Here is an 18,953-nt window from a genome sequence, read left to right as displayed (position 1 = left end):
CCACAGCATGGAGGAGTTGTGATCTATGGGAGATTTGAAACTTAAGTTCAGTTACTTTACAGCTTCCTGCTTCGACAGGTCTATATTATTATCCTTATGCTGGGACTTGCTAAATAGCACCTGTTTGAAAAAGTACAAAATAAGAGTGGAAAAGAAGTGGGTCAGCCAGTACTAGTCTTGTCCCTTTCTTGCTTGTCTTCAGTCTGTTACATTTGATGTCTGCTGATGCTTGATACAACTCATGAGACAAGCTTGAAGTTTCGCAGTGTGTTAGTTGAGGTTTTACTGCTATTTTCAGCCCAGTCTGATTCATCATCATCTTTTGCTGAAGTTACCAGTTCAATCAGCACCTGATGGATAGTCTGTGCCTGAAGATACTCGAACTGGATGGCCTTACTCTGGTGGAGCATGAGCACAGTGATGGGGAAGCGGATATGGATGAACAGGTAAGCTTGTTTTTTGCAAACACATCTGGCAGGAATTTCCCTGAACTATTCCTGTACCCAGAAAATTACTGGCTTGACTGTGAATTGCCTGGAGCTTCCATTGCTGTATTTGCAGGACAAGAGCTTCTTCATGTGGTTTTGTCATAACTCTGCAACTTGGTTATGGATGTCTGAGCCCCTTGCCATTTACTTGCATGCTTCAGGGTGCTTCATAGAACTGTGTCATAAGAGATGATGCACAATAGTTTGAAAAGTGAGAGCCTCTTTTTAGGTTGTTAGTACCCTGTGTTAGATCAATTAAATAACTGAGTCCAGTTGTTGCACTCAGTTGCAATAGCTCCTTGTTACTGTTCCATGTAGAAAGATTTTAATTAGAATGAATTTGTAGTCATGCTTGTTCATACCTGTTCAGATGTTTCTTCACTCATCTGTACCTATCAGAGGTGTCATCATAGCTTATAGTCTATTAGCAAAGTAGTAGCTAAAGGTTCATGAAAACTTGCAGAGCAGTAATGGTATAAAGGAGGCAACGTGAGATCAGCTCTGCCTTCTCATTGACTCCGAAGTTGTCAATATGAAGACATGATTGAGCAGCTGCTTATTTTAGAAAGCTCTTGAATTAATTTCTTCTCACTATAAGTGAAGCAGTGGAGGCAAAAGCAATTTAAAATGCTTGATAAATATGTATTTCGGAAACTTACCTTTATTAAAAGCAGTTATGAAGCTATGTGTCCCTTTTACATGAAGGAGGGGGAAGATTAGTGTAGGTAGTTGCTTTGCCAGTTTATGGTAGCATTGCCTCAGCTTGCTTTTCTTCATTTCAGGATGAAAAGAAGCGTTTCACTGTGGTCCTATTAAGCCTACGACTCCTCGCCAAGTTCCTGGGGTTTCTTGTTTTCTTGCCATATCGCACTGTGGAGCAACCAACTAGAGACTTGCAAGACTCTGCAGTAGCGTTAAGAAACCAAGTAAGAAACCAAACTCTTCTAAGAAATCTAACATGGCCTTTTGCTTGACAGGTGGGTTTTCTAATCCAAGCAGGGGATTATGAATAGTTATGCCCTTTCAAAGCAAGCCAGTGGTTCCTGGGATGATGTTATACTGTTCTATGCCCCTACTGCGTATTCTGGGGTTGGGAATAAAGGAAAGAAGAGTTTGTGTAAGCTGGAAGAGAGGGAGCAATGCACTGATGGTGAGGTACTCGGTCTTCAGTTATTTCTGCTAATCTGGGGCTGTCATACCAGAACTCTGACCTAGCTAAGACGACTTGTATTGATAGTGTAAAATCCAGCTACCAGGAATGTTTTAGTTAGTTTCGCACCCATCTCCTAGCAGTGTGTCATAGTGAATGCAAGGAGGCAGGGGTTAGACCTTGACTCTGCTTGTACATAGTCAGGCTTATAGCCTTACTTTTGAAAGCCCTAGTGGGACCTCTGGTTGCCATCATAGTGTGGTTTTTACCTCTGTTCGTGTGCAAAGAAATGTTTTCATTAGCCAGAAAGTCACCTCTTATTTGTACAGAAGATGAAATCCTAGAAAGAAAAGTCATGATATAGATAAAGTTTTTCTTTAAGTATGAAAAGGTGACTTCAAGCTGCTGCTTTAACTTCTGTTGTCCATTAAGACCCTGCCTGTATTGGATGTATTGAAGCTTCTGAGACAATCTATTCGGGATCAACGTTCTATCCTCACTATTCCTTGGATTGTGGAGTACCTTTCCCTTGTGGATTATATTGCTCCTTTCCTTGATTACTACAGGAAAGTATTTTGTCTCTTGCTGCAGGTATACAGGTAAGAGCCTGGGAAAATATATTTTTTAAGAACTTTTCTGTGAAGGTTTGCTTGCTTAGTTGAAGTGCCTGGTATTTGAGAATGCATGCTGGCCCTAGTTTGAGATTCTTATAAAAGTACTTTTTTTTTTTGTGCAAATCATGAGCACATGATCTTACATAAGGCTGCAAAGGGAGGACATACTAAACTCAGAGATGAATATTTGATTTAAATATGTGGCTTTTCATTAAGTAAACAAAATACTTTAAATCCCCACTGATTCTACATCTGCAGCTGTGAATTTTAAACCTTGAATTTGAACCTTAATTAAATACTAAACCTACAAGGTCTCCCATGCCTAAATAATGCTCTAGTTTCCTTTCTTATATACATGAGGAAAACTTGAAGCACGTTCTAGAGAGTTACTTAACACTGGCTTTTCTAGTATAAACTTAAAACAGTATGTTATTCAGATGCATACGTACAAAAAAGTAGAGCTTGCTCTCCACTCTTTAGGCAGACAAGCAGGGAATGTATACATGGTGACAGATAGTATAATTAGAAAGTGAGTGGTTTGGGATTTTTTTTTCCTTAATGAAAACTGAGCTACTGAAATCTAACACTCTCTCTTGCTGCTTTTGTTTCATGGCAGGTTAACGGTCCTTTCTGAAGAGAAGGAGATGAGTTTCCTGAACAAGCTGCTGATCCTTGCGGTTCTGGGTTGGCTTTTTCAGGTAGAGTCTCCTGTGTGCACACAGCTCTTCCCTGAAGAAAAAGCAGGGCACAGAATTCAATAGAAAGTAGTATTGAAATGAGTTAAAACACTGCAAAGCGGTAGTTTGGTTTTGTTGGGTTTTTTTACACTAGTGTGGGGTTTAAAGAATCCTCTGTATTCTGATGGAGAATTATTTTCCTTTAGTAGAAAGCAACATTTCTACTGAAATGCTTGTTTGTCTTTTTTGTCAATTATCAATTAATTTGTCAATTATCAGCTTGTTTGTGAAATGAAGCAACATTTTTTTTCGAATGGGAATTCTAATTGCTACTGAAACACATTCTGTACTTAAATCTGCATCCTTGTAAGCAAATTGACAGTTGATTCCTGTTAGAACTGGAAGCTCTTGTCACAGAGATGGAGTGCTAGCTGGCAGCCTTGAATTACTGGGGAATTTTTTGTCTGATAAAGGGATGGTGTGTGATGAACTTTTAAAATCCTTTTGTGCCTTCAGTTGGAAGCAAGGTGACTGGTTAGCAGGAACCTGTTGAAAAGGTGAAAGATGCTGTCTGGAGAGCATAAGGAAAGTGGCTTATGTTATTGTGATCAAACTAAATCTAATTTTATGGAAAGGTTCTCCTCAGGGCAGAGAGGATCCTTAGTGCTAGTTTTTTTGTGGGTGGGAGGTTGGCGAGATTTTACTGTCCTCTTTATTAGAAATGGTGTAAGTTACTGACAGCTGTTTGGGTTGTAACTACTAGGGTTTCTGTTCCAGGTTCCATCAGTCCCTGAAGAGCTGTTTTTTACCACTGATGTCAGGCAAGAGGGATTGATGATGGATACTGTGACATCTGCTCAGGCTTTGGTGAGTTAGTGAATCTGTGGATGAGGGTGGACGTACTGTGGCCTCAGGAGTTTAAGATTTTATCAGGAACTTGGCTTCAGTGCAGCCGCATAGAGCATATGTAGGCCAATGGATGTGATGCCCCAGTTTGTCCAAGTGCCTCAGTTGCTTTGCATCCTGGATTGTAAACTGTGTGTATTACAGCTCTGGGGCTTTTGTCAGGCAGGAGCCATGTCACCTGCTGCAATGGCTTGCAGAATAGGTGCAAAGTTATGCTGGAGAATCAGATGCTATTTTCCTACTCGCTGATTATTGCAGTACAAGGTGAGCTGATAGAACTGTAGCTCTTCCCAGAAATCAGTAATGGTAATGGTGAACTCAGCAGAAATAGTAAAGCAGGACTTTTAGAGAGAGCAAGGTTGCTGTCTTTGGAGTCACCTGTTTTCCAGTTGCATGGTAAAGGGTAATTGAACTGAAAATAGCATGAGCAAGCAGAAAAGGAGGTGAGTTTATGGCATGTGTGATGTTTCAGATAATTCCCAGACATGCAAGAGAATACACAGTATTCCTTGAAAAATAAGCAGTATGTTTGCTAAGATATCTTGTTCTAATTAGAAAGTTCTGTTTTGCAGTCTCTCTTCAGTGGCGGAGATAAGATGCAGTGAGCAACTGATCCAAATGAGTGCAGTACACACTGCCCTCGTGGATGGGATCTGAAGTTGCTTTTCCTCCCATGCCTCTGCCTGAGCTGTGTAATACTGGGGTGACATTACTCCATAGTGTGGTGTTCCAGTGAGTCTGGGTGAAGACACCTGTAGAGGTGTAATGCATAGCAGATGTGCCTCATTTATTCTCCTCCATGGATAGGCTTCTCTTTTACAAGTAGCAGCTGGGGCAACAGTCCCGGTTCCCTTCTGTAACCATCAGCTTTCAGCTGGGCTTTGACAGTGATCAGAAGCAAAGGTTGAGCTACACTAGCTAATGGTAGAGCAGCTCATTGTGTGTTACAGGGCTGGACTGAACACTTGGGCTGCAAAGTTCATAATTTTACTGTGGATTTAGAATCCAGTTATTTTTATTGTTTTTGTGGAAAGGCAGTTCTGAAACCTGCCTGTGACCATGCGTATGGGATTTCTGACTTGCTGAAGGCTGTTTCTTTCCTGCTGTGTCCTTTCAGCATTTCCTTCCTTTTCTCACCAGGACTCTGTACCCTTGGTGGATCAGCAGTTACTTTATACCTGCTGTCCCTATCTTGGTGAGTATTTTATTTATATTTACTATATAAATAAAATATATTTAGCATATATTTATTTTTATTTATATTTGTATTTTTTATTTATATTTGTCCTTTGGTACTGTGAGTCCTCGGATCATCTTTCTTACCCCTCCTCACAACTTCAGGTCTCAGTTGTGTATGCATCAACCTTGATAAAAAGCTGTATTGCAGAAGCTCATGCAGCTGTGAATAGTATCTGCTGAAGCTGGGGGAGGGAGACTACACAGTCAGGATAGTTGATCTACAGAGCTTGAATACAGAGGGACAGGGGAACTCTTCCTTCACAAACTGGAAGGAAGCATTATAAGGAGTAAGTGTATAACTTTTCCATCCTAGGTATAGGGAGAGGTGTTTGTACTGTGAGGAATGCCTTGATCCTTGAGCATGTTTCTGCTGCCAGGCAGAGGGGAAGAATCCTTTTGTGCCCTGGTGCTTTATTAGGTGGTGGTTTGGGATATCTTTCTCCTGGGATCTGACTGCCATTGGTGAAATCCATCTCTGTAGACAATAGAGTCCCAGATGGCGCGACGGTGCTGTGCTTCTTGGGACTTAGCTGCTAGGAAAATTGTATGTTAAACCTGCATCACAAAAGCTTCTAGGGGTTGAACAAGTCTTCACACTGGTATTTTCTCCTGACCCTGTTGGAATTTTGTGTAACTCTGCTTGCCTTGTTGTCCTTGTAGACTTTACAGTTCCCGCTTGCCATGCTAAAAAGGGATGCGTAGAAATGACTGCTCCCTGATCCTTCTGAACAAGTTCTATGTGCCAGAGAGCTTTTTGGAAGCTTCCTCTTTTATCTTCGGAGCCTTGCCTGCCTTGCTATGCCCTGCCAGTTAAATGGGTGGGATGCTTTTCCAAAACTTCAGCTTTCCACAGAAGCTGAGAGAATCTGCCCTGGAAACAGGACTGACAATGTGGAAGTCTCTCTCTTGAGTTTTGATTTGTTCCCTTGCTTAGGGGAACGATGACTGCTTTTGCATGTTTTTCTGTACAGGTGAGCTGCGGAAACTACTTGCCTCTTTTGTGGCTGGTAGTGGAGCAAAAAATGGTGGCTTTATAAGGAAAATCACTCCCACAGCTGCAGAGTCCTTGGCACCCAAGGCTTCAGTCACACAGCGGAAACTGCAGGTAATGAAATTAGGGAGTCACAAGGGGAAGCAGGGCAGGAGAAATTGCTTGTGTGAGGGTAGGGTACACAATGGTATCCTAATGCCAGGGAAAGAAAAGAATGGGCCTAGGCAGCAGGGAACATTGTGTTTAGCGGTCGGGTATCCTTACTCCTCATTCTTCTGTTATAGTTGTGTGGCTGGGATACCATGTGGGTGTTGAAATCCAGATAACTTCAGTAAACATTCTTGCAATTGGAATGACTAGCCTGTATCTCTGCCTGCCTCTTTAACATAAAATGTTGGTATGTTTCTCATACTCTGTTTTGGTTAGATTGTAGCCATGTTTTCCACCAAAAGAACCAACTGTGTAAGAGCCTACAGGATTACCAGCCTGTAATTAAAAGAGAGGATCCTTTCTTTCCAAAAACAAACCTGATGTGGTGACTCACTACTAGTAGGTGCTGTCAGAACTCTCTCATTCTTCCCTTTACTGGGAATTTGCTTTTGTAGCTTCATAAACCCTGATAATGAGCTTTGGGTTAAATGGTTAGAAGGAAATAGGGAGCAAATATTTTACAGGGGTGCTGAATGCTACAGTAGCAGAAAGTTCTAGCGTAGGCAAATTATGTGCCTTTTAGCACAATTCCAGATTGTAGTTCTGTCCATTCCTGTGTTGAGGAGAGGAGGATCTGGGTGGAGTTCTCCGATCAATTGTAGCACTTTTCTCTTGTACAGGTAGAGTTGGAACAGGCCTTCTTCCACAACCAGCCTCCCTCCCTACGGAGAACAGTTGAATTTGTGGCAGAGAGGGTGGGATCCAACTGTGTTAAGCACATCAAGTAAGTGCTGGTGATCTGTTCTGTGACTTAAGAAGTAACTTTACACTAATGAGGCAAAGAGTTGATCCTTTAAAATTGTGTGTGTGTGAAAGAAAGCTTCCCTCAGAGTTTGCTTTATAGCAGAACACCAAGGACACCCTATGACAGTGGGGTTCAGCAACATCTGATTGGCATCACAGAGGGGAATTTGTGAAGGGCTGCAAAGACAAGGGTTATATGACTGTGGGACACTTGGAATGTGAACATAATACAGAGTTTCGAGACTTTATATCCCTTTCAGAAAATTCTTGCTAATGATAGGAAAATCTCACGTCAGAAAGGACCTCTGGAGGTCATCTGATCTAAACTCCTGCTCAAAGCAGGGCCAGCTTTCAAGTTAGGTCAGGTTGCTTGGCACCTTTTCCAGTTGAGTTGTGAAAGTCTCTAAGGATGGGGATTCAGCAGCCTGTTAGTACCATGTTCCAATGCTTAATTTTCCCAGGCTTTGTGAAAAATGTTTCCTTATATCCTATCAGAATTTCCCTTGTTCCAGCTTGTGCATGTTGCCTGTCAACCTTTAGCTGTGCGCTTCCTGGAAGCATTGTTCTGTCTTCACTATAACCCTTCCTTCTCCCTTCACCTTCTCTTCTCCAGGCTAAGTGAAAATGGCTCCTTCAGCCTCCTTGTAGGTTGTGTGCTCCAGCATCCCAGCTATCTTAGTGATTTTTTTTTTTTTTTTCTTTCCTTCCTGCAGTCACTCAAATTGTCAATGGCTGGCTTGTACTGGGGTCCCAAAGCTGGGCAGTGTATTCCAGATGCAGCCTCACAGTGGCGAGGGAGGCAGTAACTTCCCTTGACTTGCTGGCTGCACCGTTGCTAATGTCAGCCCAGTATAAGGTTGGCCTTCTTTGGACACTGCTAACTCATTTAGCTTGTCTACTGGGAACCCCAGATCCTTTTCTGCAGAGCTGCTCCCTAGCCAGTAGACCCCAGCCTGCACAGGTACACAGTCACCATCCCACTGTCAGCCCACTTCTCCAGCTTGTCACAGTCCTTCCGAATGGCAGCCCTGCCCTCCAGCATGTCACTCATAAGCTTGCTGAGAGTTTGCACTGTCCCCTTGTCCAACTTGTTGAAGACATTAAACAGTATCAGCCCGCAAGGAATGCTGGCTGTAGTGGGCTGCTGTTGACATCTTTGAGCTTCTGACCACTATCCATTGAGAGTATAAGGGTATTGCTGCCAAAAAAGGTACCTGTAACCATATATGTTTCTATTAAAACCTAAAGGCTTTTGACTCTTGAGTCTTAGTACTATTTTGATATCTTCATTGCTGCTTTCTTCCTTACAAAAAGAACAAGGAGACGGTACAGTACTAAATGCAGTGTAATTAGTTCTTTTTTTAGCAGAGTGGTTTATTGCATTTGTGCCTGAGATGGGTATCCTCCTAAATTGGGGGAAACAGCTGGTTACAGTTAGTGTGCACTGTTTGTTGTATTGATTTCAGTCTGTCTGATTGTTCTTGCTTTTTTTACAGGGCAACACTGGTAGCAGAGTTGGTTCAAAGGGCTGAAGTCATGTTGCAGGATAAAGTGAAGGAGGAAGATGCTAATCATGACAAGCTGCTTGAAGAGGTGTGCGCTCATCTGTATGAGGAAGGGGCCCAGGCACTCATCAAAGGCAGAGAGTAAGGAGGAAAAGTTATTTAAACTTGTGCCTTCCCGTCTCTTCTTATTGCGGAATCTGTAAGCCTAATTCGGCTTGGCCTGTCATGCTCAGGTTCTGGTAATTATAAACCCTGACCTCTGCTCTTCTTAGGGTGACTGTCTGCTGTGCCTCCAGCCAGTTAATGCTGTATTTGTAGGAAGGAATAAAGGTGCGGTGTGTCCCTCTGCATCCAGCTCCAAACGGACATCTACTGCAGCTATTGTATTTCCCCTTTTTGGAAAACTGAGTATTGCAGCTTGGTGGCTTGTAATTGCTTTTTCCTTGTCTGGTCTTTTGGTCTGACTTATTTCACTGCAGTCTTCCAACTGGGTTTGACTGTAAGAGAGCATGTGAAAGTTCCTATGGTAGTGAACCTCTGAGTGTTGTCCAAGAACTTTGACTAATCCTGTGGCACATTTTCTTTCTTTTCTTGCAGATTTTGCAAAAAGAAAGGTCCTGAGGCAGTAAGGGTGTTATTGCCAGAAGAGACATCTGCAGCAGTATGTATTTTCACTAAAACTTACTAAAGGCCTTGACCTTAAGTCTGGACACTACCATTTTTCCATTGCTGCTTCACTTGTCCCTTAATAGCTTAGGACAATGGAACCTAATGATGCCCTCATGTGAGGACTAATAGCTAGGGAGAGTCACCCCTGCCAGGCTGCCTTGGATATTCTGGCTAAAGTGATACTCTAGCCAATCCCTAACTGTTGAGACTAGAACGGTATATAAATTGCATTCATCTTGCAAGGATAATGCTTTTGTTTTAGCATCAACTTCCCCAAGAGTTGATGGGGTTTGTATAGGCTTGATGAGGTTTGGGAACTCAAAATGGGTCAGTCCTATTGCTCAGAGTAGCAGTTTCCACAGAGGTGGTGGTGCTCTTTTTAAATATTGCATGCCAAAATTAAGTCTTTTCCCTTTAGACTTCCTTCTGACTTCTCACTGACTATAGTGCTGTGGCTGGTAGTAAATCTCTTATCACTTGTTATCCTCCCTGTAAAGGTTTTAAGTAGTGCAGAAGACATTGCAGTGGAACTGGCTACTGAGAAAGCCTGTGGCTGGCTTTCTGCCAACATTGCAGGTGAGTCTCCTTACCCTGAACTGGGGCTTCTAACCTGTATATTGTACTCTTTTTCTGAGATCAAGGGGTAGAATTTATTCCAGTGTTATAAAGTACTTGGTCCTACTCATTTTTCTTTTAGTGGGAAGCATGCAGTTGCTCTGTCCCTCCTTGTTTAGGAATAAGAGGAATGATTTCTAGCTCCAAGAACCTTCTCCAGGGATTTTTCAGGCTTGGCCCATGTAAGTGATTTTTAGTTATGGAGGCTCGTAGGATGGTGAGAATGAATGCTGTGGCAAGCTGCTTCTGAAAATGTTATCTAGGCTGAAGTTGTCTTAGCATTTCAAACGTATGATAGAGACAGCCGTGCTCTCAAGCCACCTTATGGTCCACATATACAGAGTGCTTCTGACATCTTCTGTAAAACAAACACCTCTTGGACTGGGTGTGTTTTCAGCAGGCTGAAGGCAGTTGTAGTCCTTTTACTCTGTAATAATGCCCTGGCAACTCTTCAGAATCTCTGAAAACCCATCGTTTCAGGAGGTTGTGCCAAGAATCTGGGGAGGAATATCCAGCACCGTTTGCAGCAGCAGGAGTTTAGTGTTTTGGATGCTGGTCAAGACTTATTTTGGTAGAAAACATATGGCTTTCATGGGCACAGTGGTTGAACGGTATGATCACGCCGATTCAGCTTTCTACTTTGGCATTGCTTCCTGGCTTAGCTACTGTGTTCATTAAAGCCGCTGAAATATTTTGAAGGAAAGTGAGATGAGTTGCCAGTGGTACCTGGTGGTAATGGGTAGCTGCCTTTGGTAGAGCTGTGGGTTAACACACTCTCTGCACCTGTGCCTCTGCCCATTAAATATAACGGGAGCTCAGAGCGAGAAGGGTTTGAAAGCATAACTGTCCTTTCCTCATTCACCATGGCCCTCGGAATGAGAGTCTAATAAGGGTAGTGTTTGGAAACAGTTGCCTGCCTTGCTGGAGAGAAAAGCTGAAGTAGGCAGGATTTGTTCCCTGTTCTTTGTAGCACTCATCAGAAGAGAAGTGAAGGCAACCTTCAACAGAATGCTGAAAGTCCCAGGACTTCCCTTGCCCACCGAGGATGCTCTGGAGTTGAGAAAGGACTGCCCTCCAGGCTGTCAGCACTGTGCTCCGTTTCCCTCCCAAATAATCAACGAGATTAAGGTACATGGTGTTCACTTCCTGGCTTGCCCTAACTTCCTTTTTATTTTTCACCTCGGTGGGGTTTTTTTGTTGTGTGTTTGGTTGGTTTTTTTTTTTTTTTTAAAGGGGATGTTCTCGTTCTAAGGAACTGGCTGTGAGGAGTGTTTAGGAAACACGATGGAAAGGTCTCATGTTTTTCTCATCCCCCTGCTCGCTGTCTGTGTGTAGATCAAAAGTTCCGTGGTCAGGAGTACTATCTCAAATACAGGATTTCTTGTAGCATGGCAGTGGCCTTTTTGATAGAAGTAGCATAGTGTGGTGAGCGTTGTGTACAACTGTATGCTGAAGAGTCAGCATATCAAAATAGCCACTTTTTTGTAGACCTACTCTTTCTATGGAGAGTCTCCTGGTCTCTGTTTAGAGTTGGTCCTTTTAGTTCTGTAGAACTTGGTAGACTGTCCCATCTTGTACACCAGGAATTATACATTGAATTAAGTGTCAGATGAATCTGTTGAAAGATTTTTGCCAGTCTGCATCTGCACCTTCATTCAGCTATAATTAGGGAGAATCAGACTATCTTAAAAAAAAAGGTGATGGTATGGACTTAATTTCAGCCTTAGATCCAAGCAACTTTCTATTCAAGCTGGTTCAAATTACATTTTGGTCTTTTCTCTCAGGCTTTTAAAAGGTCACTGTTCTTGTAAAAATCATGCAATTATATAACCTATGTGAGTAACTCATGAAGAAAAAAAGAATTCTAAAAACCTCACTTTTTTACTGTTACGTATTCTGCCTTTTTTTTTTTTTTTTGCTGCTGCTTGTCTGTTTGAGCAATAATACTGGATCTCACTGTCATCGCATTCCCAGCAGTTGTATAAGAATGAGTACATATCCTTTAACACTTTCTTGCTTGAGATAAAATAAAAAGAGGAGGGTAAGATATGTGAGGAAACCAGGGGCTTTTTCTGTAAACTGTTGCTTTTTGAAGATATTTTTGTATGGCATCTTGAGATAGAACTTTAAAATATTTTTTATTCTTTTGATTTCCATCCTGGGTTTCTGATGTTGGGTGGTAAATTGCTGGTGATGGCAAGTGCTACCAGATGTAAAACTTGCTAAACCAGTTTTCATGCCATAACCCTGTTAGTGCTCTTCATACTTGGCTTTTATTGATGCTGAAGCTACCTTGACAATGTAAGAGGACTCCGCATTTCTGTAGCACTTCTACCTTGAACTTGCTTGCTGCGCTATCAGATTTATCTAGAGTTTTAGAGCTAGTTACTTTTAAGAAGGATGAACTGGTTGCCCTCGCTGACTTTGACTTCATAACGTTAGTGAGAACTATGGTAGAAAATCAGACCTAGGTAAGGTTGTGAAAAATTCAGCTTTAATCTGTCTTATGAAATGAGGAGGATACTAGCTTAATTTTTTTTTTTTTTTATGAGGACCTGAGGACTATCTGTGGACTGCTCTGTCATAGGTCCAAAGATCTGTTTGTGGACGTGCAGGATACTAATAGGTGAATTACTGCTGTCTTTTTCATCAAGGATGTACTCTGTGTTGCTGTGGGCCCACGGGATGAGGGTGAAGTGATTGACTACGTCTGGCTGGAGTGCCTGCTAGGAAGATTGAGTCAGACACTTCGATGCAGAAAGGTAGAAGTAAAAAAGCAACCAAAAAACTCTTGGACCACTTTGAGATGTCTTCACACCTGTAAACTTGTTAGCTTGCCTTGCCTCACAGTTGAGTTCAGCTGAATGGTTTTTGTCCAAGATCAAATGTGACAAAGTTGCACTGCATTTTTTTATACTGTGTAGATCTGCTTGCTACTTAAAATTAGCCTTTGTGGATCCCCTTTTCATATATGATTTTTTCTTGTCTTTCAGTCTTTAATGGTCTCCTGATTACAGCTCTGTGCTGCTTGCTGTAAATTGCCTGCTCTTCTCTGATATTTTTATCCCTTGTGAAGCCCTGTTTTGTCCAGTCTGCAGTATGGGGACAAAGATACAACTTTTTTTTGTGTTTTCCAGTTCATGTGTCCCACATCAGAACAGCAGCTGGCAAAGTGCACGGTTGAGTTGGCTTCTTTGCTGGGTAAGTCAGTCATGATAAGCTATTTAAGACTGAAATCTGTTATTACAGTTCTCTTAAATGCTTGGGGTCAGACATTTCAGTATTTGGAGCTCATGAACGTTTGATTCTCTTTGGTGTCGTTGAGTCTGCAGATTTTTTTCTGTCAGTTTGGGTGGTTGCTCTTATTCCCTTCCACCTTCTGCAAAACAGCATTATGTTGTCACTAACCATCCTTCAGATCTGGTGTTCTATTCACATCTCCATTGTTTTTTATTTATTGATACCTTCATTTAAATATGTGATATGTTTTCCAGTATTTCTGCCTCTGAAAAGTTGCAGCTGAGGGGTTTTTTTTCCCCTAAAAATAAGGGCCTGTCCCCTTAAATTATATTTTTATGGCTCTTTTTGGAGAGAATGGAACTAACTTGTTTTCTGTGGATTGTGACTTCTGTGAGTGTTTTCAGTTGTTTGTTTTTTTTTTTTCCTCTTGCTCTAATGTGTTAAATACAATGTTTTTCTCAGCAGGAGCTAGTAATCTGGATGCAGGTGTTTTCTCCCTGGGCAACCTTCTAATTTCCTGGTTTTAGAACCTTCTTAAGAAGTTTTATACATGGTACATTCTTTCAGAAAGCAGTTCACATCTGAATATTGTGAAATTTCATTCTGGGGGGCAGCAATGTAAATCTGCCCCACCCCAGGAGTCTGTTCCAAGGAAGATCTTGTATCTTCCCTCTGTGTATGTTTAGCTGCAGTTAAACACTGTTCAGCTTTACTTTCACTTGTATGAAGTTATGCAACTCTGCCTATTGTCAAAACTATGAACAACTGTTTAATCTGTTTACAGATTTAAATGTTTTACTGTGTTACTCTCCTTTGGAGTAACACCTAGGTCCTCTTTTATTAAACATTAGGCTGACTTTTTATTTAGTCAGTCGTCTTTCAAGACTTGGGGCTATAGGCCAACCAAACGGTATTCTTTATCTGAGTAGTATGAATCTCTTCCTATGCAATACTTGTTTGTATAGTTTCAAAGCTCGTAATTTTGCGTGTTTCTAAACTCCAGTCCTCTTAGGTTCGCTGGTTTACACTCACTAAGTGTTATTACTTCAGCTATGCAAAATGTGCTGTTGGACCAAGATGATGACTATAAAAGGAAAATAATGCAGCTATGGAAGTTCACCTTTCTTCCTTTTTCTTACAGTTTCAGATCGTGTTCCTCTGAGTCTCGGGATCGAGTCCTCAGAGAAGAGCTCCCAGAGGCTGCGTGTAAAGAATAATCCCACCTACGGCCTTCTAAAACTGCTGCTTTCTGTCTGGAAGGAGGACTTTGGGGCACCTATTCCTGTGCAGCTGATCTTCAGCAAGAAGAACATTGGTTATCTTGCAGAAGTCAAGCAGCGAGAGGTAAAGCTTATTCCGATCTGTGGAGCTGCCAGTTATTTGCTCTGCTCTGATATATTCATGTAAGAGTTCTGCCTGCCCACAGTGTTAACTGATGGCTTGTGTGAATGAGGCTAGCAGGATTTGCTCTGCTGTTAGCTGGCGTTGTTTCTGCAGGGGTAGAGAAAAAGAGGACTGCATGCTACTTGTCGGTGTTTGATACCTGTCTGGGGGGCTGTCAGGAAGGCACAGTTTAATTTAGGAAAAATGACAAAATGGCCCATTTGGCCTGGGAGATTATGAGGACTGAACACATGTGACTTTGTAATTGGTTGCATTTGTGTGTCTTTTGTCAGCTTTCATTTTTGCATGTGTATCGGTGTTAATCTTATAAGATCCCCAGCTATGAAGCTGAAAATTGCCCTATTTAGTTGCAGGCTAAAACCAGCTTATTTTGGAAGGTAAGAAAAGAATTTTTCGAGCTGTTCTTGAACACGCAGGAATTAAGTACTTGGTGCATTTGGAAACAGGATTAGAAATTTTGAGACTTTATGGGTAGGATACAATGTATGAACTAAAGGAATTTTGTTCACTCATCTTGAATGTTGCTCTTTGGTGTCCTTCATTGCCACACCCAGATAAATAATGTGCTTTCTCTTTTCGCTCCTTTTCTCCACATTCTGATCTGAGAAGAAAAACAGGAATTGTACAGGGATAAAGAAACGAACACAAAATCAATTTCTTTGAGTGAGTTGTTGATTTTTTTTTTTTTTCTCTTTTGCAGTGGGATTTGTTCCTTTTCATGCTTCGTGGTCTTGTAGAACACGATCTAATGAGAACTAGTGAAATAGAGAGTTGCTTGCATAGCCTCGAAGAGCTCCCTTGGCCTTCAGTAAGTAATTAGAAGTGTGTGAACAATGGGTGAAATACAAAGGAAAACTACGTAAACAGTCAATCCTTGTAGTTCTCTTTCATGTAGATGAAGCCCATAACCTTCCCTATCTATAGTTCCTGCTTAACGCAGCAGAAGGACTGGCTTCCAACAAGCTTGTTACTGTTACTAGTGTTTGGTTGAAATCTGTACTTGTGTGAATCCCAGCATTTCCCATGCAGTGGAAACATCTCCAAGAAAATTGTAAACCAGTTTGGAGACCAGCTGGCTCAGTCACTAGCTCTCAGTTCTAGCCTGACTGTGTTTGCCGTGCTCCAGCTGAGTGACGTTGGGAAGGGTCTTAACTGACCGGACTTGCGTTTAAACCTCTTTGCCTTCTACCACCAGAATGTGAGAGGAGTCAGAGTATTCTAGCCAGAGTCAAAATGTAGGAAACCGCCCAAGTCCCGTGCTAAAGAGTGGACAGTATTTCAAGGCTGGTGTGCACTTGCATATTGGAGATGTTTAACCATTTCAACTGTGGCAGTGATCTCTTCTGAGAAGGGTGTGGAGATTAGAGGGGAGGCTGAACATGTAGACCTACAGGCATTCATCTTTACAATCAATTTTGTAGCTTGTCTAGGTTTCTGCACTGGAAAACCATCAACAACATGTTTAACCTTGTAAAGTTCTTTACTAGAAAAATTAAGTAAGCCTCTTTGTTGACATTGGTTAATAAGGGTTCTCTGGTTTGTATCTGTTTGTTACAGGATTTCTTGAAAGAACTGGAAATGCTGTCCAGAGTATTTATATCGGAACACCACATAGAAGAGCCCAGGACTAACCCTTGTGAGCTGACCAGACAATCTCTAGGTACCGTGACGGCACAAAGTTAGTGGAGGTGGACTCTCTGTGGACAAAAATTACTAATGAAGATGCAAATGGAATTTGTAGTGTTTCTGAATGCATTGTGAGCTCTTTGCTGGGAGCATACTGCAGCTAAGAGGTCACTTTGTGCAAAACCTGCACTGGTCTTTCTGTTCATGGACATTTTGCGTGGTGACTATGCTGAAGGATTTACATCAGCAAATGGATCTCCAAGTCAAAAGTCCTTTAAGCACCTTGATCGTGGCTCAGAGCAGCCGTTTTTTAGACTCATAGACACTTTTTGTATTTGCACAGCGACAGGCTGTGACCAAACCCAGGAATCAATTCAAGTGGACAAGTTACTTCGTGATCAGAGAGATGGTTTCCTGGTGGCTGTCTCTGCTCTTGACTTAATGTGATTTCTCATGCTGTCTTTTAACACAGACTGTACTGTCAGGGGAGGGAAAAGGTGAACCTGTATGACATGGAGATGAGCCTATATTTATTTTTCATTGTAAGCTCAATTTCGAAGGTTTGATTTTAATTTTTTTAAGACTCGTTTTAAAAGTTAAACCATATTAAATATATACACCAGAACATTGATGGCATTATTCTTAAAGGATGTAGATGCTTAAGTGTTTTTCCATCTCTTGTTGGAAACAGGAGTTGTAATTTCCTGGGGTTTTTCATAGAAATAAGGGAGAAAATATGTGTTTCTATTTTTTACTGAAGACAGACGACAGTATTTTTTAAGACACTTTTATAGTATGTGACCATAAATGGCATCTGGCTGCTATTCCCTGTTTTTTATAATCCTTCTTGCCTTGAATTTGGGTTTTATCAGACAGGAAGTGCTGCAGCAAGACTACTACAGCCTGGAAGAACAGACAAAAAAGTAGTGATAAAGCTCTGTGACGTCCTCTGGGGAGCTGGTTTTGAAAGGAATCCTTCTCCTGGAGGACAGTGGATGTTTTCATCACCAAGGGTGTGACCTCCCATTCACACCCCCCAAGTATTTCCTTAAATTGGGGTTTGTGGTAGGGACTGCTGGTGGTTAGCAGAATATGATTAGGTGCTCATTAGCTGTCTCATGGGACCCCCCCCACCCCGCCATAGCAGTGAGGATATTATTTCCTTTTGTCTAGGAGTGTCCTATTAGTGCAGGTTTTTCTGGAAAGCAAATACTGTGTTATGCAAGAACAACATCTGGACGAAGTGAAGCCCAGGGCTTTTTAGCTTGCTAATTAACTTACCTCTTCCTTGTATAAGGTGAGAAAAGGTAACACCTTGGAGTCAGTGATTTAAGAAAAAACACAAACAGACCTAATGAGGTAGAACTGTGGCTTCTGTTAAAATATATTTGCTACAGAGAGAGAAACCATAAAGGCACATCACATCAGTGCTTGAACTGTACTGAGATTTTTCTTGGCTTGGTTACTAAGCATGGCATGGAAAGATTTGGCATGTTCCATGTGCATGCCTCATTTTAGGCGTTTTCTGATGTGCTTGAAGCAGGGGGTCCCTAGAAGGAGGCATGCTGTGTATGCAGCAAGGAAATGGTAATACGAATTGAAACAGCAAGTACACCGTATCATACCATACCTGCTCCCTGAGCAGGCTGAGTACTGTGTGACATTTTGCTGCAGAGCTCCTTTGAAGTTGTTGTTTGTCATAATAAACATGATTAAATGTCCTGTTTTGTGTTCAAGCTGTTGATATATATAACCTCTTTGTACTGGGGTGAAGTACGAAAAAGGTGCCTTGCCACAAAGCATGGGGCAGAGAAAGTACGGTATTATCTCCGGCCTGCTGCTGCTTTGCTTAAACTGAAATATAGCTTTATTTTGTTATATAAGGGGGTGGTGGTGGTGGAAGGGGGAAGAAGCTGGAATTCATAATGGTAAAAAAAAAAGGTGCTCTGGAACTGACTTTTTATTTGGGTATTGTAAAACTCTTTGCATAGATACCATGGCCACAGCTGTTTTCATGAACTCAACATACCTGAATTATCCTTCTCTAATACAGCATGCTTGGAAATTTTTATTTAAAAGGTGACCAAGCCCCAGGAGCAGGTTACTAGGTCCAGAGAGGATAGTAGTGCCCTATGGGGCAGAAGGCAGGCAGTTCTTCAGTGGCAACCAGCAAGTAAGGAACACCTCTGTTTCCATGTTCTTTGGCTTAATGCAGTTACTATCGTTCCTGGGCATCCCATGGTACTCGGCCTCGGTTGTTCTGTAAAGCCAGACACTTGACTTCGTAACTAAACCTCGGGAACAATTGCGTAGCACGCTGTTTTCTGCCTAGGGATGCTCAGCAGTGGGACCCCTCTCATGAGGCTGCGTGACTCTGCAGTCCCACAGGGCTGGTAGATTCCTCTTGGTGTGAGTGCTTGAAGCACTGTACCTGTTCCCTGCCTCTAGCTGTAGTGCAAGTGGTGCTGCAAGGAGGAGAGCAGTAGGGAGACGAGAGCTCACGGCAAGCTAGGTCAGAGCGTGTGGCCTTCCTTCTCAGTCTTCCCTACAGCAAACTCACAGCTCTCAAAAGAAAATGAGGAAAAACGGCATTATATATTAACTTCCTTCTGGATGTTCGGGTCAGAGGAGTTGTGTAACTGGACTCAGGAAGAAGCTTCAGCCAGTGCCTCGTTTCAAAACAAAACACCCCCTTTGCCTGGACAAGGCACTGCATCACAGAAACCAAATTTAAGCAGTGACTGGCTTCTTGACTCTTGTGCCACAAATTCATATTCTGTGCACATTCCTCAGCAGGTAAGCAGGAGACCTACATCTTTTATCACAAGCTAGCCTTTATGTTATTTCTCCATCCAGCACAGTTCCATAGATGGGT

General features: G+C 42.0%; 1 protein-coding gene across 2 annotated transcripts in view; it reads left to right on the top strand.

The window, feature by feature from the left end:
- Positions 1 to 17,799, top strand: part of CDAN1 (codanin 1) — a 33,771-nt gene extending 15,972 nt beyond the window's left edge. The window contains exons 12-28 of one of the 2 annotated variants that reach the window (XM_076344688.1): positions 332 to 446; positions 1,271 to 1,414; positions 2,071 to 2,237; positions 2,869 to 2,950; positions 3,707 to 3,796; positions 4,976 to 5,030; positions 6,046 to 6,179; positions 6,896 to 6,999; positions 8,516 to 8,665; positions 9,122 to 9,185; positions 9,691 to 9,769; positions 10,779 to 10,936; positions 12,463 to 12,570; positions 12,946 to 13,009; positions 14,190 to 14,392; positions 15,153 to 15,260; positions 16,010 to 17,799. In XM_076344688.1, coding sequence (XP_076200803.1) covers positions 332 to 446; positions 1,271 to 1,414; positions 2,071 to 2,237; positions 2,869 to 2,950; positions 3,707 to 3,796; positions 4,976 to 5,030; positions 6,046 to 6,179; positions 6,896 to 6,999; positions 8,516 to 8,665; positions 9,122 to 9,185; positions 9,691 to 9,769; positions 10,779 to 10,936; positions 12,463 to 12,570; positions 12,946 to 13,009; positions 14,190 to 14,392; positions 15,153 to 15,260; positions 16,010 to 16,135 — 1,951 coding nt within the window. In that variant the 3' untranslated portion in view covers positions 16,136 to 17,799. Of the gene's footprint in view, positions 1 to 331; positions 447 to 1,270; positions 1,415 to 2,070; positions 2,238 to 2,868; positions 2,951 to 3,706; positions 3,797 to 4,975; positions 5,031 to 6,045; positions 6,180 to 6,895; positions 7,000 to 8,515; positions 8,666 to 9,121; positions 9,186 to 9,690; positions 9,770 to 9,890; positions 9,991 to 10,778; positions 10,937 to 12,462; positions 12,571 to 12,945; positions 13,010 to 14,189; positions 14,393 to 15,152; positions 15,261 to 16,009 lie in introns of those variants that run through there. The other variant, XM_076344689.1, reaches the window with a different exon arrangement.
- The last annotated feature ends 1,154 nt before the right edge of the window (positions 17,800 to 18,953 follow it).

The sequence above is a fragment of the Aptenodytes patagonicus genome, chromosome 7 (assembly GCF_965638725.1).
Source record: "Aptenodytes patagonicus chromosome 7, bAptPat1.pri.cur, whole genome shotgun sequence".
In the NCBI taxonomy this organism is placed as follows: Eukaryota; Metazoa; Chordata; class Aves; order Sphenisciformes; family Spheniscidae; genus Aptenodytes; species Aptenodytes patagonicus.
Note: the sequence above shows the minus strand (reverse complement) of the source record. Positions and strands in the feature narration are given on the sequence as shown.